The sequence below is a fragment of the Dasypus novemcinctus genome, chromosome 5 (genome assembly GCF_030445035.2).
Source record: "Dasypus novemcinctus isolate mDasNov1 chromosome 5, mDasNov1.1.hap2, whole genome shotgun sequence".
In the NCBI taxonomy this organism is placed as follows: domain Eukaryota; kingdom Metazoa; phylum Chordata; class Mammalia; order Cingulata; family Dasypodidae; genus Dasypus; species Dasypus novemcinctus.
In genome coordinates this window covers 33988662-34014676 of record NC_080677.1, presented here as the reverse complement: position 1 = coordinate 34014676, position 26015 = coordinate 33988662, and the positions used below count along the sequence as shown (strand labels likewise).

Genomic DNA, 26015 nt, shown 5'->3' with positions numbered 1-26015 from the left:
CCTCATGTGAAACACGAATGTGACATATATATAAGACTAGTTTTACAAAATAGAAATACAAATAAGCTAGAGGGATGGAAACAGAATTTTTATTATTATTGGAATAATGAAAATGCTCTAATAATGATTGAAATGATGAATGCACAACTATGTGATTATATCAAATACCATTGATTGTATACTTTGGATGGATTCATGCTTTATTATCAATAAAACTGATTTGTTAAAAACAAAAACAAAAAAAAACCCTCCATGTAAAGAGAGAAAAGTTACTTACCTTGGCCAGGTTTCTCCACCAAACCCATAATGCTGATGTCCTTTGCCCATTAAACGAGGAGGTTCACATTTTGGCCTGTGTTCCTCAGGGAGTGAAATTGGTATCATTCCACCATATTCCCTTTCCGCACCCCAAGGAAGCCTACAATGTTGGAGTGAGTCCCTAAATTCCTGATACCTGTGAAAAAAGAGAATTTTGAAAAAATTTCAGTAAAACAAAAATTTCTATAGCTTACTGTAGCAGTTTGATATTATTGATGAATTCCAAAAAGAAATATTGGATTATGTTTGTAAACTGGCCTTTTCCTCTGGGCATATGACATTATATTGGATTCAGTTGTGTCAGTAGGCCATTGAGTACCTGCCCCTTGGTGGGTGGGGACTTGCAGATAAAAGGCATGGCAAAGGACAGAGTTGGGGGTTTTTGATGTTGGAGTTTGATGCTGAAGCCTTAAACTGGAGCCCCAGGAAGTAAGCCCACAGAGGAAGAGAAGCAAGCCCCAGGAAGGGAGGAACCCAGGAAGCCTGAACCCTTTTAGATGTCAGCAGCCATCTTGCTCCAACATGTGAAAATAGACTTTGGTGAGGGAAGTAACTTATACTTTATGGCCTGGTATCTGTAAGCTCCTACCCAAAATAACTACCCTTTAATAAAATCAATCCATTTCTGGTATTTTGCATCAACACCCCTTTGGCTAATACAATTAATAATTACCTTACATCATATTTTCAGAACATGGACAAGATTCTCAGTGTCAAGAAGATTATGATAGATAATGATTCTTTAGGCATCATGATGGTTTTGGATATAAAATGTATAATGCTATAATTTATAACAAATATAACAAAAAGATGAACGGATGGAAGGGTATAGAAACTGTGTGTATGCTATTGAAGTTAAGTTGGTATCAAACTGAAGATGATAGTTACAGACTGAGGATGTTAAATTTAAGCACATGGTAAACTTCAAATAAAATAACTGAAAAATATTAATATATACAGAAGGAAATGACAAGGGACTGGAAATGGTACATTACAAAAAATCAAACAAATATGAAAGTAAATGTTAAAGAACAGAGGGTCAGAAAAGGCATAAGACTTACAAAGACGAAATCACACATTGGTAGAAGAAAGACTTGCATTATCAGTAATTTTTTTTTTATTTTTTAAAGATTTATTTTATTTATTTCTCTCCCCTTCCCCTCTGTTGTTTGCTCTCTGTGTCCATTTGCTGTGTGTTCTTCTGCATCCGCTTGCATTATCCGGCGACACTGGGAAACTGCATCTCTTTTTTCTTGCATCATCTTGCTGTGTCAGCTCTCTGTGGCTGCGGTGCCACTCCTGGGTGAGCTGCACTTTTTTCATGCGGGGCAGCTTCCCTTGCATGTGGGGCACCCCTACACGGAGGAACTCCTGAGTGGCACGGCACTCCTTGCATGTGGCAGCACTGCACATGGGCCAGTTTACCACACAGGTCAGGAGGCCCTGCATCAAACCCTGGATGCTCTATCAGTTGAGCCACATTCACTTCCCAAGTAGTTACTTTAAATGTAAATGACTTAAGCTCTCCAGGCAAAAGGCAGAGATTGGCAGACTATATTAGAAGATATGACCCAACTATATGCTGCTTACAAAAGACTTCCCTCACATTCAGACACAAATAGGTTGAAAGTGAAAGGATGGAAAAATATATACTCTGTATATAATAATCCAAATAGACAAAGGGTAGCTATACTAATTCCACATAAAATAGACTTTAAGTCAAAACCAGTTATGAGGGAAAAGGAAGGTCACTAATACTGATAAAGGGGTCAATTAAATAAGACAACAATTATAAATATATATACAACTAATAGCAGAGCCCCAAAATATATGAAGCAAATATTGACATATTTGAAGGGAGAAATAGATGGTTCTACATTAACAGTAGGAGACTTTGATGCACCATTTTCAATGAAGGATAGAACATCTAGAAGGAAGATCAATAAGGAAATAGATGACTTGAATGATAATACAAACCAACTTGACCTAACAGACATATATAGAACTCTTTACCCAAAACAGCAGATTACACATTCTTCTCTAGGACATTCTCCAGGATAGACGATATGTTAGCTCACAAAATAAGTTTGAATAAATTCAAAAGAACTGAAATCATACAATGTATCTTCTCTGAGACAGGACAATGGAATGAAGCTAGGAATCACAGAGGGAGAGCTGAAATATTCACTAATATTTGCAAGTTAACACAAATAAACAATGGGGCAAAGAAGAAATCACAAAGGGATTTAGGAAATAGCTTGAGATAAATGAAAATAACAACACATACCAAACTTACGGGATGGAGCAAAGGCAGGGCTGAGAAATTCATAGCTCTAAATGCTTACATTAAAAAAAGAGGAAAGGGAGTAGATGTAGCTTGAGTGGTTGAGTGCCTGCTGTCCATATATGAGGTCCCAGGTTCAACCCCCAATACCTCCTAAAAAAAAAAAAAAAGAGAAATGATGTTAAATCAGACACTTTACCTCAAAATTAGATCTAGAAAAAGAACAAACTAAACACAAAACAAGCAAAAGGAAACAACAATTAGAGCAGAAATAAATGAAATAAAAAGAACAAACAAAACCAAAAGTTGGTTCTTTGAAAAGATCAATAAAATCAACAATCCAATTGCTAGACTGACAAAGGAAAAAAGAGAGAGAACGCAAAAACTAAACGAAACAAGAGGAGACAAAATTACCACTCCACAAAATAAAAATAATTATAAGAAGATAACTATGAACTGTACCCCGACAAATAGATAACCCGAATAAAATGGACCAATTCCTAGTAACATACAAACTATCTATGCTGACTCAAGAGGAAACAGAAGATCTCAACAGACCAATAACAAATAAAGAGATTGAATCAGTAATCAAAACTTCTCAACAAGGTAAAGTCCAGGACCAGTTAGCTTTACTCATGAATTTTACCAAATTTCCTAGAAGAATTAACACCGATCCTGCTTAAACTCTTCCAAAAAACTGAAGCGAAGGGAACACTTCTTATCTCATTCTATGGGGCCAACACTACCCTACTATCAAAGCCAGATAAAGGTACCACAAGAAAAGAAGATGAACTAATCACTCCTATGAATATAGATGTAAAAGTCCTCAACAAAATATTAACAAACTAAATCCAACAGCACATTAAAAGAATCATACACCATGAGAAAGTGAGATTTATCTCAGGTATGCAAGAATGGTACAACATAAGAAAATCAATTAATGTAATTTACCACTTTAATAGAATGAAGGAAGAAAAACCACATGATCATCTCAATTATTGCAGAAAAGGCATTTGACAAAATGCAGTAAATCTTTATAAAAGCACTCAGAAAACTTAGGAGTAAAAGGAAAATTCCTCAACACGATGAAGGGAATATATGAATAACCCACAGCTACCATCATACTGAAAGATGAGACTGAAAGCTTTCCCACTAAAATCAGGAACAAGACAAGGATGCTCTCTGTCAACACTGTTATTCAACATTGTAGTGGAAGTTCTAGCTAGACCAATTAGGCAAGGGAAAGAAATAAAAGGTACCCAAGTTGAAAAGAAAGAAATAAAACTTTCCTATTTGCAGATAACATGATTTTATATGTAGAAGATCCTGAAAAATGCACAACAAAGCTACTAGAGCTAATAAATTCAGCAAGGTGGCAGGGTACAAGATCAACAAACAAATATTAGTAGTGTTTCCATACACTAGTAATGAACAATCTGTAGAGGAAATCAAGAAAACATTCCATTTACAATAGCAACTAAAAGAATCAAGTATCTAGGAATAAATTTAATCAAGAATGTAAAGGACTTATACCTGGAAACTATTAATATAAAACATTGCAGAAAGAAATTTTAAAAATGCCTGAAAAAATAGAAGGACATTCCATATTCATGGATTAGAAGACTAAACAGAATCAATGCAACCCTAATCTAAATTCCAATAGCATTCTTTGCAGAAATAGAAAAGCCAATCATCAAATTCATATGGAATGGTAAGAGGCCCTGAATAGTCAAAATCCTCTTGATAAAGAAGAATGAGTTGGAGGACGTTCTCAATTTTAAAATGTATTACAAAGCTACAGAAATCAAAACAGCATGGTACTGGCACAAAGCAGACACACAGACCAATGGAAATGAACTAAGAGGACAGAAGTAAACCCTCATACATGTGGCCAACTGATTTTTGACAAGGGTGCCAACCCCACTCAATAGGGGAAGAAGTGTCTCTTCAACAAATGGTATTGGAAAACCTGGACAAACATATGCAAAAAAATGGAAGTGGACTCTATTCACACTGTATACAGAATCCAACTCAGAATGGATTATAGACCTACACAAGAACAAAAACTATAAAACTCCTAGAATAAAAGATATGGAAGCATCTTTAGGACATTTTGTTAGACAATAGTTTCTTATAGTTCACATCATAAGCATGAGCAATGAAAGAAGAAATATATAAATGGAACTTCATCAAAATAAACTTTGATGATAGAAGGACTTAATCATGAAATTGGACAACCTACAAAATGGGAGAAGATATTTGGAAACCACATATCTATAAGAGTTTTTTTTTTTAAAGATTTATTGTATTTATTTCTCCCCACCCCCTTGTTGTTTTTTCACTTTCTGTGTTAGTTCATCTTCCTTGTTTCCTTAAGAGGCACTGGGAGCTGAACCCAGGGCCTCTGATGTGGGAAGGAGCTGCTGATTCTCTTGAGCCACCTCTACTCCCTGCTTCTGTTGTGTCTCTCATTATGTTTTTCCTCCCTGAGTCTCTTGTTGCATCATCTTGCTGCGTCAGCTCGCTGTCGTCTTTAGGAGGCACTGGGAACCTTTGCTACTTGCTTTGTTGGGTCCCACATTATGTTTTTTCTTCTTGTGTCTCTTGTTATGTCAGCTTGCTGTGCCTGCCCATCACGCCAGCTTGCTGTCTTCTTTAGGAGGCACTAGGATCCAAACTAGTGCCCTCCCATATAGTAGGTGGGAGCCCAGTCACCTGAGCCACATCTACTTCCCTGATAAGGGTTTAATATCCAGAATAGATAAAGAAATCCTATAACTCAACAATAAAAAGACAAACCAATTTAAAAATGGGCAAAAGACTTGAATAGACATTTCTCCAAAGAAGATACACAAATGGCCAATAAGTACATAAAAAGATGCTCAGCATCATTAGCCATTAGGGCAGGGGTTCTTAACCAGGGGTCCATGGATTCCCAAGGGGCTCGTCGAAAGATTCCAGGGGGTCCATGAGCTTGAATTGAAAATTCAAAAGAACACTATTCTTGTGGGGACGTGTTGGTTCGGGTGTGATAATATTTATTAAATAATATAAAGTATATAGCGTAGACTTAGTAAGGGGTCCATGGTTTTCACCTAACTGGCAAAGGGATCCAATGAAAAAAAATGGTTAAGAACTCCTGCATTAGGGAAATGCAATCAAAACCACAATGAGATACCATTTCACACAAGTAGAATGGCTACTATTGTAAAACAAAAAAAAGGGTGCCACCACTGTGGAAGACAGTTTGGCAGTTCCTCAGAAAGTGAATACAGGCATACCTCATTTTATTGTGCTTTGCTTTACTGTGCTTCACAAATACTGGCTTTTTCTTACAAATTGAAGGTGTGTGTGGCAACTATGCATTGAGCAAGTCTATAGGTGCCAATTTTTAAAGATTTATTTCTCCCCCTTCTTTTTGTTTGCACTTGCTGTCTGCTCTCTGTGTCTGTCTGTTGTGTGCTGTGTCTGCTCAATTTTTTTTTAGGAAGCATTGGGACCCAGGACCCAGGACCTCCCATGTAGGAGAGAGGTACCCAATTGCTTGAGCCACATCCACTCCCTACTTTGTTGTGTCTCTGATTGTGTTTCCTCATTGTGTCTCTACATTGCATCATATTGTTGCATTAGTTTATTGTGTCAGCTTGCTGTCTTGCTCATCTTCTTTAGGAGGCACCAGAAACCGAACCTGGACCTCCCATGTGGTAGGTAGGTCCTCATCTGCTTGAGCCACATCCACTACTCCAGGTGTCATTTTTTCAATAGCATGTGTTCACTTCATGTCTCTGTATCACAATTTGGTAATTCTCACATATTTCAAACTTATTCTTTATTATTATATCTGTTATGGTGATCTGTGATCAGTGATCTTTGATGTACTACTCTAATTATTTGGGGGATGCCACAAATTGTGACCATTTAAGACAGTGAATCGATAAACACTGCGTCTGTTCTGAGTGCTCCACCAATCAGTTATTCCCCCATCTCTCTCCCACTGTTTGGGCCTCCCTATTTTCTGAGACACAGAAACTTTGAAATCAGGCTAGTCTAATAACCCTATAATGGTCTCTAAGTGTTCAATTAAAAGGTATTGTTATTGTAAGGCTGTAGCTGCCATAGATAGTGATTCCTCTGATCAATCTGGGCAAAGTCAGTTGAAAACCTTCTGGAAAGGATTTGTCATTCTAGATACCATTCACAACATTTATGATTCATGGGAGGAGGCCAAAACATCAACAATAACAGGAGCTTGGAATAGTTGGTTCCAGTTCTCATAGATGACTCTGAGGGGTTCACGATGTCAGTGGAGAAAGTCACTGCAGATGTGGTGGAAACAGTAAGAGAACTAAAATTAGAAGTGGAGGCTGAAGATATGACTGAATTCCTGCAATCTCATGATAAAACCAGAGCAGGTGAAGAGTTGCTCCTTATGCATGAGCAAAGAAAGTGGTTTGCTGAGGTGTAATCTACGCCTAGGGAAGATGCTGTGAATTGCTGAAATAACAATAAAGGATGTAGAATATCATATAAACTTAATTGATAAAGCAGTGGCAGGGTTTGAAAGAATTGACTCTAATTTTGAAAGAAGTTCTACTGTGGGTAAAATTCTATGAAGCAGCATCACATGCTATAGAGAAATCTTTTGTAAAGGAAGAGTCAATTGATGTGGGAAACATCATTGCTGTCTTATTTTAAGAAACTGCCACAGCCACTCTAACCTTCAGCAACCACCACCCTGATCAGTCAACAGTCATTAATATCAAAGCAACACCCACCCCCAGCAAAAAGATTACAGTTTGCTGAAGGCTCAGATGATGGCTAGCATTTTTTAGAAATACAGCATTTTAAAATTAAGGTATATATATATTTTTTAGACACAATATTATTGCACACTTAAAAGTAGTGTGAACATAACTTTAAAAATTTTTTTTATTTATTTCTCTCCCATTCCCCCCTCTTCCCCAGTTGTCTGTTCTCTGTGTCCATTTGCTGCATGTTCTTTTTGTTTGCTTTTGTTGTTGTCAGCGGCACGGGAATCTGTGTCTCTTTCTGTGTCTCATCTTGTTGTGTCAGCTCTCCGTGTGGGCGGCACTGTTCCTGGACAGGCTGCACTTTCTTTTGCGCTGGGCGGCTCTCCTTATGGGGCGCACTCCTTGCGCATGGGGCTCCCCTATGCGGGGGACACCCCTGCGAGGCACAGCACTCCTTGCGCACATCAGCACTGCACATGGGCCAGCTCCACACGGGTCAAGGAGGCCCCGGGGTTTGAACCGCGGACCTCCCATGTGGTAAAAGGACACCCTAACCACTGGGCCAAGTCCGTTTCCCCCTAACTTTTATATGTATTGGGAAACCAAAAAATTCATGCAGTTTGCTTTATTGCAATATTTCTTTTATTGTGGTGGTCTGGAACCAAATCCACAGAATCTCCAAGGTATGCCTGTACACAATTACTGTATTACCCAGCAATTCCACTTCTAGGTACATGTCCCAAAGAACTAAAAGCAGGGACTCAAGTAGATATTTGCCCATCAATGTTTATACCAGTATTATTCACAATTGCCAAAAGATGGAAGCAACCCAAGTGTCTACCAAGTGATGAAAGGATAAACAAAATGTGGTTATACATACAATGGAATTTTATTCAGCTATAAAAAGGAATGAAGTTCTGAAACCTGTGACAACATGGATGAACCTTGAAGACATCATGTTGAATGAAATAAGCTAGACACAAAGGGACAAATATTGTAGGATCTCACTGATATGAAATAATTTGAATCAGGAAATTCATAACACCAGAAACCAGAATATAGGTTACCAAAGGATGGGGTAGGGGTAGAGAATGAGGTGTTAATGTTTTACTGGTACAGAGTTTCTCTTTTGGGTGATGGAAAAATTTGGGTAATGGATGATGGTGATGTTAGCACAACATTGTGAATGTAATCAATAGCAGTTTCATATATCTGAATGAGGTTAAAAGGGGGAAATTTTAGGTGTATATATGTTACTAGAATAAATTTTTAAAAAATCCATATAACTAAATACACAACACAAATAGTAAACCCTAATGTAAACTATGGCTTATAATTAATAACATAATATAATATATTGCTTCAGCAATTGTAAAATAGGTACCACACTAATGCAAAGTGGCAAAAATAGGGAAAACTGCATGCATGAGGGGGGATATATGGGAGCTCTGTATTTTCTGCATGATTTTTCTATAAACCGACAACTTCTCTAATAAAAAAAATCTTGAGGGGTGAGGCCCAGTAATCTGTTTTAGCAAGCCCATCATGTGCTTCTTAGGCATGCTAAAAATGTAGAAGCACTGTCCTAATCAGTAGTTACCTTCCATAGAAAGCAGGCATTGGAGTTCCACCCGTTACAATAGTATCATTCAGTGGAGGGAGACAAAGGTATTTGCTCATTTTCCCGGTAGGGCTTAGTCTGATCTTGAAAACTGTTAGCTCAGATGATTTTCTCTGCTTTTTCTTAACAAGGGAGTCAAGGGCACTTTAAAATTTTTGTGCTTTTGTAATCATGCTTTATCCAAGTACTGGGCACACAGGTACTTATGAATATCTGTTGAATGAATGCATGCCTGAGTGAATGAGCAAGGCCAGAGATGGATTTCTTTCCTGAACTGTAGCATATAATGCAAGAACAAAGTTTCTGGCTAAGGAGAAGTTCTCATAAAAATACTTAATAAATATGACAAGAGATCTGCTTTCTAATTAAGAAGGATTTAATGACTTCACTTTTCCAGTAATGTTAGACTAGGTTATTTGGACCAATCTTCTAACTGAAAACAAATGAAAATGCTGAAAAATACATGAAAAAATTTTCTTAAAAGCAACTAATTGTTGATAAAAGGGTTGCAAGGCCCACTTACGAGGGAAAATAGGAACCCAGAGCTTGATAAACAAGCACAAGTGAAATCTTTGCCCTTAGGGCAGTTCCAATTCAGGAAAATTGACACTTTCATTTTAAGGGCCCTGCAGAATGAAGGGTACAGAAATCAAAGTCAGAGCCAGATGAAAAATCTAAAAGAGACACATCTCTACAAAAAGCTGGGCCCCTACAAGGGAAAACATTCTCACATTAAAGATGAGTCAGAAATAAACCAGCTCTCAATCTTTTGCCCAAGTTTGCATCTGCCCAAGACCTGACCTTGGAGTTAAGTGGTCCTGGATCAGTAATGCACTCCCAAGCATCTGCCAGGACAAACAGAAATCCTCTACAGAGGAAGGATGCCTGGAAGAATCACTGTATAAAATGAGTTCTAAAAGGTGAATAGGAATTATCTAGGTGGAAGAGAGCATTCTAGATGGAGAGTAACATGTGAAAAAGCTTAGAGGTGGGGAAGATTATGAAATTGAAAAATCTTGACAATGTTGGCTCCAGAATTTCTTTTAGGGAAGGAACTACTTTCATTTGATAAAACGTCTTGCTAAGCCATGTGAGGTAGAACCAGAGACCCTGCAAGTATGGGTCTTGGTAGGAACGCAATCTAAAAAGAGATAAAGTTGCTCAGCTGTGGAGTGATTTGGGTTTTTTGCCCCTGAGACACGAAGAGGAGAGGGAAGAGGGGAGTAAAGGGACAAAGAGAAGACATGAACCAGCAGGATGGTAGGAGGCTGGGGACTTCCTTGGGTGAAAGCTAGTGAGAACCCCCAGGAGACAGGTGGGTTAAAGAACTTTGAGATTACAGAAGTTATGGCTAATAGGGGTTTAAAGATATATGTAATATTGTGCTTTGTGGACTCCTCTTCCCAAACTCCTACTCTTCTGTGAATTTTATTGTGCTCACAAATGCTCTGTGTGGACGAAGCCTTTAAAGGAAATTGAGTTTTGCATCTGCAGCAATGTTGTGTTGGGCAGAAACACTCTAAATAGAACCAGGATCTCATAGTCAGAAGTAACCATGAAATTTTGAAGAGCCACTCCCAACCCCATTCTGGATAAATTTGGGGGAAAGCTTTGGACTTCCACAAGGCATGAAATAAAGATTTGAGCTGAATTTACCCAATTTTAAGGGCTGAGACCATTCATTTATGTTCTGTTTATGGTTGCTTTTGCTCTACAAAGGCAGAGTAAAGCAGTTGTGTTAAAGACAGTAAAGCCTAAAATATTTACTATCTAGCCCTTTACAGAAAAAGTTTGCCAGCCTCTGCACTAGTTAGTCAGTGGGACTCTGGGCAATCATGGATTTGGGGTACTATAAAAAGGATGATGGCATTTAGCTCTCAGATATCTGAGGCTCCTACCAGTTATATGACTATGATCAATAGACATGGTTTGGGGGACATGACAAGTGAAAAATATTTAAATACATTTGATTAATGACAACCTAAGCTTTAATATTTAAGTTTGCAAAAGTTACATTTAAATCATAAATGAGTCTATTTCTCAACATCTGACCCCCATATATTACATTCTCCCAGGAAGATAAGTCAGTAGAAAATGTTAATCAATCATTTGGGTTGGCATCCATCTAAGGCCGGTAAGTTACAGGAAACCATTTAAAATAAAAGGGAAAGCATAAATAAGTCATATTTCTCTTTTACTTTAGGGTGTCCTGCTTTCCCATTTAGCTTTAATACTAACAGCATATTATGGAAGGAACCAATTAAAATAGTTACTGAAGTGTTAGAATTAAATATTTTTAAAACTTATATAACACACATCTCCATAAAGAAGGAAAAAATTATCAAATTATTAGTACTGAAATCTGTAACCACAGAAAATTAAGTATTTACTTGTTTTTGAAAAAATACCATACCCTATGGATGAAACAATATCTTGTTTTAAAGTCAATTTACAGAAGTTCAAACACCAAATCCCAAACTCAGGAAGTCAAATTTAGCTAGTAATTACTGGAAGGCATGATTAAAGGAAAGCTCAGAACAAACAAAATCCGTAGTTTTTAGTTTGCAGAGAACTTATTCAAGAAAAACGTTCAAGAATCGGAAAGCAATGGAGTGACTCTAGAAACAAAACCTGCCATGAATCTTAAGCAATTTTCAAGGCACTTTCTTAATTGATAACTTTGTTTGCCTAATGAGTAAGACAAGGGAATAGCTTAATGGGAATAGGGCATAGGGAACTATGAAGACTTTGAATAGCCATTCCTGCCATGCTTAAATTTTTAGTGGGAGAACCACAAAAGAATACACCACCCAAAAGGATACCACCCATTTGTGTAAAATAGTGACTGCTGTAATTGTTCCAAAATACAGAAGTGAATAAAGTAACTGAGATATAAAGGTTAACTTGCCCTTAATCTAGGGGTTCTTAACCAGGGATCCATGAGTTTGAACTGAAATGCAAAAAACCATTATTCTTGTGGGGACAGGTTAGAGTGGTTGTGATATATTTATTAAATAATACACAGTATAATGCGGACTTAGTAAGGGGAATGTGGTTTTCATTTGACTGGCAAAGGGGTCCATGGAACAAAATAGGTTAAGAACGCCTGCTTTATCAGTGAGTAAGCCAGAACCATAATTCTAACTTTCTTCCTGTTTTCAGCTATAACAGCTTTCTGTTATCTGTTAGCACAATGGTTCCTAAAATAAGCTTAGAAAAATTTTGAAAATGCAGATTCCCTCACTCCACCTCAGACCCCATGAGCCAGAATGTCTAGAGATAGGTTTGTGAATCTGTATTTTAGAAAGTTCAGGTGATTGTGGAGGGCTGCAGACAATGGAGCTACACTGTGTTGCCTATTCTGAAAAGAAAAAAATAAAAAGTAGATTACTGTGAGGGAATCATTTTGCATCACCTTTAAAGTTGCCAAATTAGTTTAAAACACATTATAACATTTTTTTAAAAAGTACTCCTTTAAGGAAATCCATGTTTAGAAAATTAAGAAGCTGAGAGCTAACATATGGTAGGACTCAAGATCATCCTTACAGCTGTGAAAAGTAATCTCTGAAATTCAGGAGCTTTCTGTTTTGTTCTGTTTTTGAGAAATCTTGAGGTAGGGGTTAAGAGCCATGGATGCTGAAGCTGGTCTGAAGACGCCATCCTCAACAACAGAGCAGAGATACCAACATCATTCTAATGGCACTTTCCAGAGTAGATAAAAAGAATAAAATTATGAAGATAGAGGATCTTTATTTCTGTGGCTATCCAGCTGCTTTTAAAAGGTGAGTGGGAATTAAGAGGAGGGGTTCTGAGAATACATGGTTACTCTGGCTATACCAGTCTAGGGACTGTGAAAGGAAAGATTCACATGGAATAAAAGGGAAAGCAAATTTTAGTTATTAGGAGACAGGAGCCTAGTTCTACCTAGATATTGCTTCAAATGATAACTTCTTATAGTTTATAGATAGCTGAACATACCTTGTATTTAATTTTATATTCAGTTAATGAAAGGGAATATTTTCTCATAGGTGCTTCTCTTAAATTTCACATCAATTAGAGAGTTTTGGGGACAATCACTAACAATAGGACTATTTAGGGAGAGAACCCAAATTTCAGTGAACTACTTTAGACAATGCTTTCAAAGTCATAGTAAATTCAATCATATGTGGCAATTCAAAAGTCCTTATGTACTAAAATAGTAAGAGAACATCAGCAGGAAGGTAAAGTGGACAATGTTAGTTCTGTCTGCCTGGAACCCCCTTTACTGCTAACAAAGCCCAGTCTTCCTTTTGAGGAACCACCTGCCCCACTTTCACTCCAGTAGTTTGGATGGGAGAGAACCTCCAGGATGGACCTATAGCAACAGTGCTGGCTAGTAAAAGCCTGCATCTCCTGGCCCCAGTGAATGGGTAAATGCCCCATGATATGCTAATGAAAGTCCTCTCCAGAGCTTTTTCTTCCATTTTCCTTTGTTCCCTGAACTTAGAAAGCTATCAAATGTGAGGCTGCAACTGCTAGCAGCTGTTTTTGTCAACATTTGGGAGAAAGACTGCCCAAGAAAAAAGGCCAACACAGAGGAAAGCAGAGAAGACAGCTGAAGACAGTCCCAATGCCATCATATGATCTACATGGGAAGTCAGTTGTACCTCTGGATTTTTCACTTACATGAGTCAACAAGTGAAGAGTTGGCTTTAGCCAGTGGGCTTCTGTTACTTCTGACAAAAAAAGAAAAAAAAAAAGCCCTAATAAGACCAGAAGATTTCCAAAGTAAAACAATGTAAAATTTTCATGGCAAAACAAAAATGAATTACTGGTCAGTGATATGAAAATTAAGAATTGAATAGAGATTTGAAAGGGATAAGGAAGGACCACAGAAGAGAGTGTTAGGTGAAAAGAGTAGAAAATAAAGATGTAAACCTACATGCCTGTGAGGGTGGCCTGGAAAGAAAGCCATTCACTTAGATGTTTTGGAAACACAGATGAATAGAAAGTTCTTACATTGAAGAAGTTTGTGTGTAATGCAGTTGTTGTCAAAGAGTGTGCATATGAACTACTTGGTCAACTTGTTAAAATAAAGACTTTATGGCCCCAAGCCCAAAGACTGATTCAACAGCTTTGGGATGGACCAAAGAATTTGCATTTTTAGCAAATGGTGTGTAAACAATACCATGGTGGAAGAAACAGACATGCAAAATTGAAAAGATACAACATGGTATAACAAATGCTGGTGGCGTGAATGAACAAAGCATAGGGGAAGCACACACAAGTATTCTCTAGGGCAGTAATTCTCAGACAAGGTGTTACTAGACCAGCAAGAGAGAAACGGATGGAGTCACAGATAGATCTTAGGAAACTGTACAAAAATCTTTATGTAGTAGCTACAATTATCAATAAGAGTCACAGGTAAACATTTATCATTTGTGGTACCAAGGCAAAAAAAAAGTTAAGAATGGCTGCTCTAGTAGTCTTCACTCGTAAATAAGTGACAGAGACCAAATAAGTTCTGCTTAAGTCTGGAAATCCTACTCAATTATCCTAAAAATTGGGAGAAACTGTTTATGTGTTTACTCGAATGGCTTTTAACTAGAACTACTTTAAATCCTATGATTAATATGTAGCTAGATAGTAGAAGCAAAAGGAACTTTAGGAATCTGGTCTAACTTCCTATTTCACAAATAAGGAAATCATCAGCAGAAATCATTTAGCCAACAACTCAAACTAGAAATCATGAAGTTTGGATTCTATTTCTGGCACAGTTATTATAAAACTAAAACCCTAGAAAAATGTCATTTTCAACTGAATACAAGCCATTTTACTTCTGTTTGCTGTAGCGTCTATCTGCAAAAGGAGAAAATAACTTTTTTTGCCACAAGCCAAGCAGAGACATCATGTAAGCTAATCAGACGGCTAAAGGACTGTTATGTATGAATAAGTGACAGGGCTGGGAATATGAAATAGTTGCAGTGATATAACATCTAGAACAGAAAATTGTCACCCTAGAGATTCTATTTCAGAAGGCACAGGTAGGGCACAGGGGCCTCATTTTTGATAAGCATCTATTTCTGATGTGGATAGTGTGCTTTATAGAAACAATGTTGAAGGTTATCACCAGTTATCTCAAGGAATAAATATAAATTTTCTCTGAATTCTCTCAAAACAATTATTTATAAAAAGTCCTGTTCTAGCAACAGCTTATTCCAGTGTAGCTTGTATTGTACTAATTCTCCTGCTTATAACAATTATAAACTCCCAAATTCACACACACGCACACACCATGTTGGAAGACACTGGAGAAAAATCAATTTCAGGCAAAAATTGGAGGTTATATGACCCTTGAAAAGCACACTGAGATCCACATTACCTGAGTATTCTCTGGAGGGCAATTCCCAGTTCATCACACAGGGAGCAGAGATCAAGCTGAAAGAGATAGACTTACTGGGATGGGTGTTAGAAGTTGGCATTCAGGTTGGCGGAGGGCTAAATATTAAGGGTGGGATCCTAGTAAGATAGAAAGCAGAGAAGAAGTCCCAAAATATATATGCATTCAAATTCCCTCAAATAGTTGGCTTACAATTGCACCTCAATGAGCAATACTCTAAAAAAGCCAGTGGAAAGCAACAGCTGGAAGGCTGATCAGTGATTTCAACAGCTGCCCAGTGCTGGGGAAACAAAATCTGAATATTTAGTCCTGCCACATTAAAAGGATTTATTATACAACTAAAACTCTAGAAAAGTCACACTTAGAAGTAAGACATTCCAGGACTAAGAGTTATGACCTAGAACAACAGGGAAAACCAATCCATTTTTTAAAAAGTCTGAAACCAGTCATTAATCTGCCAACTAGAATAAAGTCAACACTCTCCAGAGGAAGATAGCACAATCCAGAGTTTCTATAATGTATCATTCAAAATACCAAGTTCACAACAAAAAATTTTTAGATATAAGCAGAAAAGTGTAACCAATAATCAAGAAATAAAAGACCAATAGCCCATCACATCCAGATGTGAGAATTAACAAAGACTTTAATAGATCTACTATAAATATGGTAAACAACTTGCAGGAAAAAAAAATGCATATAATGAAGACCTGGGGAATGTCAAGAAGACATGGAAACTCTTAAAAAGGCCCAGATGGCAATCCTAGAATTGAAAAAATACAATATCTTAAATTAAAAAGTCAAAGGCATAATATAAAAATGAGCACTACAAAAAAAACCAATCAGTGAATCTGAAGACAGGTCAATAAAATGACCCATACTCAAGCGTAGAGAGAAAAATTATCCTAACAAAAAAGAAGAGAGTTTTAATGACCTCTGCATGTAACAAGTATCAAGCATGTAACATACATGCCACTGAAGTCCTAGAAGAAGAGAGAGAGAGAATGGGGAAGAAGATATAATTGAAGATATAATGGACATTTTCAACCTTGATCAAAAACAACCACCCACAGGATTCAAGAAGCTCAGTGAACCCTAAGCAGAATAAATACAAAGGAAAGCACATGTAGATACAACATAATCAAACTATTGAAAACCAAAGCCAAAGAGAAATCTTAAAAGCAGCCAGAGAAAAGCGGATTTGGCTCATCTGATAGAGCATCTACCTACCACATGGGAGGTACAGGGTTCAAACCCAGGGCCTCCTGATACATGTGGTGAACTGGCCCATGTGTAGTGCTGATGCGTGCAAGGACAGCTGTGCCACGCAGGGGTGTCCCCCACATAGGGGAGCCCCATGTGCAAGGAGTGCACCCTGGAAGGAGAGCCACCCTTCGTGAAAAAAGCGCAGCCTGCCCAAGAGTAGTGCCGCACACGCGGTGAGCTAATATAGCTAGATAATGCAACAAAAAGATGCACAGATTCCTGGTGCTGCTTACAAGAATACAGGTGGACATAGAAGAACACACAGCGAATGGACACAGAGAGAAGACAATGGCGGGGAGGGGAAAATAAATAAATAAATAAATCTTTAAAAAAAAAAAAGGAGCCAGCAGGGTAAAAACTGCATTACACCCAGAGGAAAAAACAAGTAATTCAGTAGACTTTTTATTATAAATTATGCAAATCAGAAGACAATGCAACCACATCTTTAAAGTGTTGAAAGAAAAAACTGTCAATATAGAATTCTACATCCAGGAAAAACAGCTTAAAAATAAAGGTGAGATAAAGACACTTTTAGAGAAACTAAAGATGAGAGAATTGGTTTACAGCAGACTCATGCTGCAAAAAATGCTAAATTTGAGTCTAGGAAAATGACATTATGAAAATTCACATCTACAGAAAGGAATAACAAGCACCAGAAACGGTAACTATGTGGTAAATATGGAAGATTAATCTTTTTCTTACTAGTTTTCTTTAAGAGACAATTGAATGTTTAAAGCAAAAAAATATTGTAGCACATCATTTATAATGTGTAGAAGTAAAATATATGACATTAGATAAGACAGGAGAAATTGAAATTAAACTGTTGTATGGTTCCCATACTATCCATGAAGTGGTAAAAATTAATTCAAGGCAGGGAGCAATGAGTCCAAGTTACATGTTGTTATCCTTAAAGCAACCATTAAAAATCATAATACAACAAGGTACAGATAAAAAGCCAATAGAGAAGATGAAATGAAATAAAAGATAAACCCACTCATGATCTGTTCATGACAATGTATGCATTCTCTAAGACAAATGAAGCTTTCTGTACTATGCTGTCCTCACTTGCCTTCACTCTCACCACAATGCCTTTATTATTTTTTTAGATTTATTTATTTCTCTCCCATCCCCCACCCATTGTCTGCTCTCTATGTCCATTCACTGTGTGTTCTTCTGTGTCCACTTGCATTCTTGCCATTCGGCACTGGAAAACTGTGTTGCTTTTTTTGTTACATCATCTTGTTGCATCACTTATCCATGTGTGCAGCCCCACTCCTGGGCAGGCTGTGCTTTTTTCAAGTGCGGCAGCTCTCCTCATGGGGTGCACTCCTTACGTGTGGGGCTCCCCTACGCCGGGGGCACCCCTGCATGGCACAGTACTCCTTGCACATGGCAGCACTGCATGTGGGCCAGCTTACCAAACGGGCCAGGAAGCCCTGGGTAATGAACCCTGGACTTCCTATACAGTAGGCAGATGCTCTATCAGTTGAGTCACAACCACTTCCCCACCACACTGCCTTTAATATCCATCTGTACCAACGATCTCTTCATGGCAATCTAGACTTTTCTTTCAAGCGCCACAAAATTCTTCTAGCCCATTACCCATTTCCAAAGCAATGACTACTTTTTTGTTACAGCAGCACCCCATTCTCAGTACCAAAATGTATATTAGTAGGGCTGTTGTAACAACTTACAACAAATAGGAAAGTTAAAACAGACTTTTCTCCCCTGGTTTTGGATGCCAGTAGCCCAAAATCAAGCTGTCGCATGTCTTCTCGGCTTTTAGGGGTTCTACGGAAGATCTATACCTTGACTCTTCCAGGTTCTGGCGGCTGTCCACGCATTCCTGGGCTTGTGATCCTATCACTCCAATCTCTGCCTCAGTCTTCACATTGCCTTCTCTTCTTCGTGTGTCTTCTCTGTATGTCTCTTATGAGGACATTTGTCATTGGATTTAGGGCCCACTCAGGTAATTTAGGATGATCTCATCTCAATTTCTTTAACTTAATTATATCTGCAAAGACCCTTAATCCAAATAAGGTTACATTCTTATGTTCTGAGGTTCGGATGGGTGCACATCATTTTGGGGGCTACCCTTCAACCCACTGCTGACATCAATACAGATCTTACACACACAGGATAATAAAGGAACATTATGAACAGCTTTATTTCTACACATTTGACATACACCTACCCCAGGATTTTGCAATTCCACCTCTGGATATTTAATAAAAAACAAGAACATATATCCATAGTAATTCTTGTACAAGAATATGTAGAGAAATTTCATTTATAAAATCCAAAAACTGGGGGGTGGGTGTGGGAGGAACCTGTCTATCAACAGGAAAATGCATAAACAAATTTTGGATTATTCATATAATGGAGTACTCTTTGGCAAAGGAACAAATCACTGATACATGCAATATTAGGAATGAATCTTAAAAACATGCTGAGGTAAAAAATAAGGGCAAAGGAGTGCAAACTGTATTGCTTCTAGTCATATGGAATGCAAAAACAAGCAAAGTTAATTTATGAGTTATAAATGCCAGGCTAGTGGTTACCTTGGTGGTATAGAGATTGGAATGGGACACAAGAGTACTTCTGAAATGCTGGATTTTTTTTTTTTCTTGTTCTGGGTGCCAGCTACACAGATGTGTTGTGTTCATGTTGTGAAAATTCATCAAGCTGTACAGTTATGATCTGTGCACATTTCTGCATGAAGTTTATACTTCAATAAAATAAAAAAGGAGAGTATTTGTTAATGGTCTTTCTATGAGGGAATAACCAAATTAATTTTTTAGAGACTTAACTTTAAACTATGATTGAGAATCAGGTATTCACTTTACATAAAGATGTAAAATACTTTATTTTCATGGAATTCATATTTTTAAAAAGGGGTGAAATGTTATGAATGTCATTGTTTTAAATTTCATCATTATTAACTTCAGAGACCAAAACCTTAAGATATTAAAATATAAGATTAGCTGTTGAACCAGAAGACTCAAATCAAGGTCTCAAATTGAATGTTAATAAATATATTATGGCAGACTAAAGTATTGAGGAAATAGCTTAGCTACCCTTTAAGAAAAAGGCCTTTAGATTTCAGTTATCCTAAGTGAAGTATGAACTCAGTTTAACATTGCTGAAAAACACTTAACATCAGCTGTGGCCAGAATGTTATCACAATGCAGAACAAAGGAGGAATGTGTCTTAAGTCTGGGTGTCATGTGTCCTTTCACCATTGACAGGAACTGCCCTAATGCTGTGAAACAGCAGGCTCAGTTGACCTAGATCTGATCTTGCAGGGAGGGGGCAGAAAGGCCAGAACCATCTTCAGGTAGGCAGAGCCACTTTCATACTAGATCAGATATTTAGCAGTATGCTGACCCTGGAGGTGAAAAAAAGGCGGGTAGAGGCTCTAACTGGAAGCTAACCCCACCCTTTTGGTCAAATCTAAAACCTCATATTACTGCTTCTGAGTCAGGGACAATTGCCCTGATCACACATTACCTACTAAGGGTTTCCTCTGACTCTAGGGAAGCCCTGCCTAATATGATGGCTCTTGGATCTGAGTAGTAATTCAGGGTCAACAGCCACTTTTGAGAATCAGGTACAGCAAGGACTGATTCAGGAGTAGAAGTGAACTGAGTCCTCTTTCCTCTTAATCTAAAAATATAACGTGTTTCTAAGTGAAAATAGAAGTTCACAAAAATATATGTATAATATGCTCTTCAATTTAAACAAAAAACCACATAAGATGCATATTGAAATGTTAACATAGTGATTATTATTTCTGGATAAAAGGACAAAGGTTTTCTTCCTTGTAGTTTAGGTTTTATTAAGTCGGAAAAATGAATTTGTTTTCTTTATGGATTTCCATGGTTTCTAAACAATAAGGAACACGTGTTATTTTTATAATTAGGAAATAAAACCTTTTTAAAAAAATAAAAATAAAAAGAGCACATTCACAAACTAGAATAGATCCATGAAATCTGATCATGATGTTGAAAGCCTGGATGCAAGAGGAAAGAAGAGTAAAGTTTGTGAGAGGTGTGTGCCCAAGCCTGGCAGCTGAGAAGACTGCCCAGTGTTGCCAGTAACCCAGGGGAGAAGCTGAGGTCAATCTGAATTTGAAGTATTGAAAATGGACACAAAACAATTTCAGCAATTTAGACAACTAAGTACATGGCTGTGGGTGAAGGAAAATATGTTTCCTGATGCCTTACACAACAAACAAAACTTTCATCTGAATTTGTACCAACTGCTATTGACAACTACTCAGTCACAGTTATGTTTGGTGGAGAGCCAAACTGTAGGGCAAGAAAATTATGATAGATTATCACCACTGACTTAGCCATAAACAGATGTTTTTCTAGTCTGTTTTTCAGTGGCCCATCCATCCTTATTTGAAAATATGAATGAAAAGTGGGTAACTGAGATAACATATCACTGTCCTTTCTTGTTTTTTGGTACCCAAATTGATCTTAGAGATGACCCTATTACTACCAAGGAACATTCCAAGAACAGAGGCCTATTACTTTGGACACTGCTGAAAAGGTGGCCAGTGACCTGAGGGTTGTCAAATATGGGGAGTGCTCTGCACTCACACAGAAATGCCTAAAGAATGTATTTAATGAAGTAATATTGGTTGCCCTGGAGCCTCCAGAATCAAAGAAGAGCTGCAAGTGTGCGCTGCTATGAGCATCTCTCCAGAGTCCTTTCTGCACAGCTAGTGTCAGCATCATACTTAAGTAATGTTTAAATCAATCTGAAGATCATTTCTTCAATAATGACAAATGTCCAATGCCCACCCACATGTACTTGTGTGAGAACAAGACCCATAGGTTTGGTCCCTTGCCCCTTCTCTATCTAGTTAATTTTGAGTAATTGTGTTTTTTCAGAAAAGTGATCAGTACTGTTTTTTTTTTTTAAAGATTCATTTATTTCTCCTTCCCCCTCCTCCCGCCCCCCCTGCCGTGCTGTTCTTGCTGTCTGTGTCCATTCACTGTGTGATCTTCTGTATCTATTTCTTCTTTTTGTCTTCTTCTTTTCACTTTTTTTCCTCTAGGATTCACTGGGATTTGATTCTGGGGACCTATGATGTGGAAAGTGGTTCCCTGTCAGCTATGCTACTTCAGTTCCTGGTTTCTACTGCGCTTCACCTTGACTCTCCCCTTTGTCTCTCTTTTGTTGTATCATATTGCTGCGTGACTCACTTGCGCGGGCACTGGCTTGCCACATGGGCACTGGCTAGCCACGTGGGCACTGGCTTGCCACGCAGACACGCTTTCTCTTCTTCTTTTTAACCAGGAGGTCCAGGGATCAAACCTGGGTTCTCCCATATGGTAGATGGAAGCCTTATCACTTGAGCCACGTCTACTTCCCTGGTACTATTTCTTGTTTGCTTAAAAAAAAAATTTTTTTTGTATATTTAAAAGCAAGCCACGCTTGTGATTACTGTAACTGACTAAATTGAATTATTGATGCTCCTCCCTGTTTCCATTCTGGAGAGTAATCTAGGACATCTTAGTGTTTTATTTTCTTTGGGGCTGGGAGTGGGGAGTGTGTGTGGGGTTTGTTTTTAATTTAATCTTATATTTTAATTCATTATCTAGTGGATGGTCTTTGAGGAGAGGCGGTATGAATTGATTCCACATTCTACTTCCTAGATCTAATTTATAAAACATGTTTCCCATCTGGTACTCTTAGGAGTAAGTAAGGTCCTGTATTTGATAAAACTCATGAAATTGGATGGAACCTGCCTTGCCCCTCCTTTTCTAATATGTACCTTGACTCTCAAGGAAATTAGTTTGCCATTTACTGACTTATTTATTTTTGCAGTTAATTTCTAACTTTTTACTGATAAATAAGTATTACACCTTTAGAAATACACCAAATAGACTGAGTTTGCAACAAAAAAAAATTTTTTCCCCCTGTATTGTCTACTATGCTTAGCATAGACGTGTAACTTAAGAGTGTATGATATGGTAACCCTGAACACAGCTGCAGACCTGGAACACAGAAGAAATATAAGGGATGGTGCTAGAAGGCAGATGTCTATGCAATGAATCACATTCTCTTTGAAGTGTTGGGGACAGAGGACTGCTTCATGAAGAAGCTGGGGGTGTGGGTGTGGTGGGGAGAACATTTAACAACATGGGGACCAGTCAGAGAATTTAAAAAGCAGATGGCTCTGTTTTGCATATGAGCAGACCCTTAAGGCACTCTAGTTTAACGGAAATTACGGAAAGAGTCTTCTGTAGACTACTTATAAATATGAGGGATTTTACTAGCTTATTTTGGTTGCAGTTTCCAATTGTTTTAACTGTTTAGGTAATCTTTTCCACCTCCCCTAAATCCTAATTCTTGTAGACTCATTGAACCAATGTTTTTTCATGTCTTAATTCTTTGTATAGGCATACTTTTCAGGTATATTAAACAAACAAAAAACCTGACACAAAATTTGTGAGAACCAGCGATATCTGGCAAAGTCTGGTAAAGAGAAACTTTAGAGACCAAAAGAATCTTCAAATACTTTAAGGACTGCTATAATGGAATGGTGAATATTCTTACTTTGCATGGCTTCAGAGGAAGAACAAGGATGAGCAAGTAGAGGTTACAAGGAGGAAAAATGTTCTCACTAGAAAATCAACTATCAGGAGCATTCAAAAATGGAATGGACTACCTGTGTGGTTAAGTGATGCCCCATTTGGAAGTGTTTAAACTGAGGCTAGGCAATTTACTGTCTGATTTCTTAAAGAAAGAATTCTTATGTGAAAGATTTGACTGAGTGAAATTAAAAAACTAAAAACAACCCTGCAGGCTGTTTTTCACTCTCAGATGTTTAGAGGTGTTTTTTGTTTGTTTGTTTGTACGGTTTGAGTAAACATAATACAGAAAAGCTGGCACTAAAATTTTGGCAAATTACATGTCTATACCTGTTACTTCACATGTAAAACGGGGATAATAGTACTTATTTCATAGGGTTGTTGAAAGAATTACAAAGCCTTGGTACAGTGCCAACACATAGTAATCACTCATTATATGTTAGATGTGTTGTAACTATAACCAAAAGTACGTGTATAGAAATTTGGTAAAGCAAAAATTTAAACAGATTCTGTATATTTCAGCAGATGGTGTTAGGGGATGATAAGGAACCACTACACTAATTTCCCCTTTATAAAATAATTTTTTGATTAAAACAGATTAGTTTCCAAATTAAAGAAATGACTAGTCTTTAGTTCTAGAATTTAGTGAACGAATTTGATGTCTTTTTATAGTATGCATCAACTGACTTCTCATCAAGTTCTTAACAGATGTGGGCACTTTAAGGTTTAGTTGTCATACTTGGCTTCTTTTATGTAATAAATAGAAGAGCCCCTGAATGAGAAATGGTTTTTCTTACATTAAAAAATATACTTTTTTGTTTGCTCTATCTAGCATTTGCTGTACCTGTCGTCTGAGGCAGTTGTGCGAAGAGCTGTTTGCAGTGGAGTGTGCAATTCATTAGAGCAAAAGGTGTTTGACAGTATGTCAGCTCCTTCAAGCTCCCTGCAACAGTAGGGCCTGCCGTGAATTACCTCCATGCTTCTTGGCTAAAAAGGCACAATCTGGAAAAGAAATGGAAGACACATTTGGTTCTGAGGTCAACTTACTCAACCCATCAGTCAGAGCAGACAGGTAACACGCTTTGAACTGCCTAACTATTCAGCCCAAGCTGCACTGAAATCAGGGGCTTCCTTCCAAAGCCTCTCAGATGACTTAAGTAATAAACAATTTAATTTCTATGGAAATGAATTTCAATGGACATAAACCCGAAGTGAAGACGTTTCTAAGTAGACACCAGCTCAACCTGGGCAACCTATTGGTCCATTAATCGACTGAAATTCAATTCGTGCCTCAAATTTAACCATAAACTATTCAAGTAAAGATCCTCCTTTCCTCCGCCCTCCAGCCCATGGTCTCTCTAAAAAGCAGGGAGACTCGCGTCCAACAGAATCAAGGGCTGCGCTTCTACAGGCCTTGTAGTTTCTGAAGAAGAATCCCACTGCCAAGAGGTGGAGAATGACCATAGATCCTGTGGGACTCCAAAGGGGATTTCTGGTTCTTGCCTGCTTAGGTGAGAATCCCACTCCTCCCTCCGACTGGGTGGAAAAGCTAAGGGGGCGCCATAGCGAGGACCGCGGACCCGAGGGGCGGAGGCCAAGCCTCCCGGGCCTTCGTCGTCCCGCCCAGGGGTACCGCGAAAGTTCGGACAGACCTGAGACATCAGCCTGGGAGCCGCACGTGACCGCGCCTCCCCTGCCCCCGCCCCCTCCAAGAGCCCGCGGGCCTCCGCGGGGCGTGGAATTCCGCTGCCCTCCGCACCTGCGGCCCGGTGGAGCTTGCGGGCAGGTGCGGGTGAGGGAGGGAGAGGGAGCGCGGGCGGGCCGGGGTGGGGTTGAGGGCGCCTGTGACGGCGACGGTGACTGTGGCACTAGGTAATGCATCCCAGCGCGGCGGCGAGCCTCGGGGTGACAGGTAGGAGGACTGGAGGGCGCCCGGCCGCTCTTTGAGGTCTCGGAGGAAACCCTGGAGCCGCCAGACTGGCGAGAATCCGGAGCGGAACCGGAAGTGGGGAGGGCGGGCAAGACGCCCAGACAGGAGGCGAAACGACGGCTGCCACGCGCCGGCCGTCGGTCTCGCCCTGCCTCTGGGCTCCCTCTGGCGGTGGCCGCGGCTCTTTTCCTCGAAAACGGCCTGGTCTAAGTGCCCGGCCGCCGTGGGGTTCCTCGGGTGGACTGGGCGGAGAAAGTTTAGGTTAAGGGGAGAGAGGCAGGGGAGACTTTAGTGAGGCGGGACCTCGCGGGATTGGCGGCCAATGCGACGACATCGTCGCTTCTTCCTTGGAAGGGGGCAGACGTGACAAACCAGTAGGCCCACCTGCAGATGCAGTCCTTTACCTAGTCCCCGAGCGCATAGCCCCCCTCAATTACCTCAGGTCCCCTTCCCCCCATCCCCAAAGAAACAACTGGGAACCGTGTTTCTACAGGGTCAGGAAATTCTCTAATGTCTGAGAACAGGACCCTGGAGGAGGGTGACTGTGGGAAGATTACATTTTGTGAGTGATACCGCCTGAACGGTGGTTTTCAATAAAGGGGCCCACCTGATCCCATGCTACAAGGGAGAATCAAGTCTCTCAGTGAGAAGGTGATTTATTGCGAGAGCACAAGCAATCTTACAAAGACTAGTCGAAAGTGAGAATGTGAGCTAGGGTCTTTATAATAAGGCAATGAAAAGGGGGTAGCGATCCAAGATCAAGTGATGACCACGTGATGCATTCTTGCCATGTGGGTGATGACGCTGGGTTTTTAAAAAAGTCTCATGAGGATGTGGGCAAAATTTTCAGTCCTATCTTAA

The 26015-nt window shown here is 38.9% G+C and overlaps 1 protein-coding gene across 3 annotated transcripts in view; it reads right to left on the bottom strand.

Moving 5' to 3' along the window:
• The window catches only part of SPMIP4 (sperm microtubule inner protein 4), a 74824-nt gene extending 49598 nt beyond the window's left edge, over positions 1-25226 (bottom strand). The window contains exons 1-3 of one of the 3 annotated variants that reach the window (XM_004447558.5): positions 24984-25226; positions 24069-24226; positions 278-454 (exon numbers count right to left, since the gene is read on the bottom strand). In XM_004447558.5, coding sequence (XP_004447615.1) covers positions 278-454; positions 24069-24202 — 311 coding nt within the window. In that variant the 5' untranslated portion in view covers positions 24203-24226; positions 24984-25226. Of the gene's footprint in view, positions 1-277; positions 455-2663; positions 2756-24068; positions 24227-24876 lie in introns of those variants that run through there. The other 2 variants (XM_004447557.4, XM_058296867.2) reach the window with 2 other exon arrangements.
• Between the last annotated feature and the right edge of the window lie 789 nt (positions 25227-26015).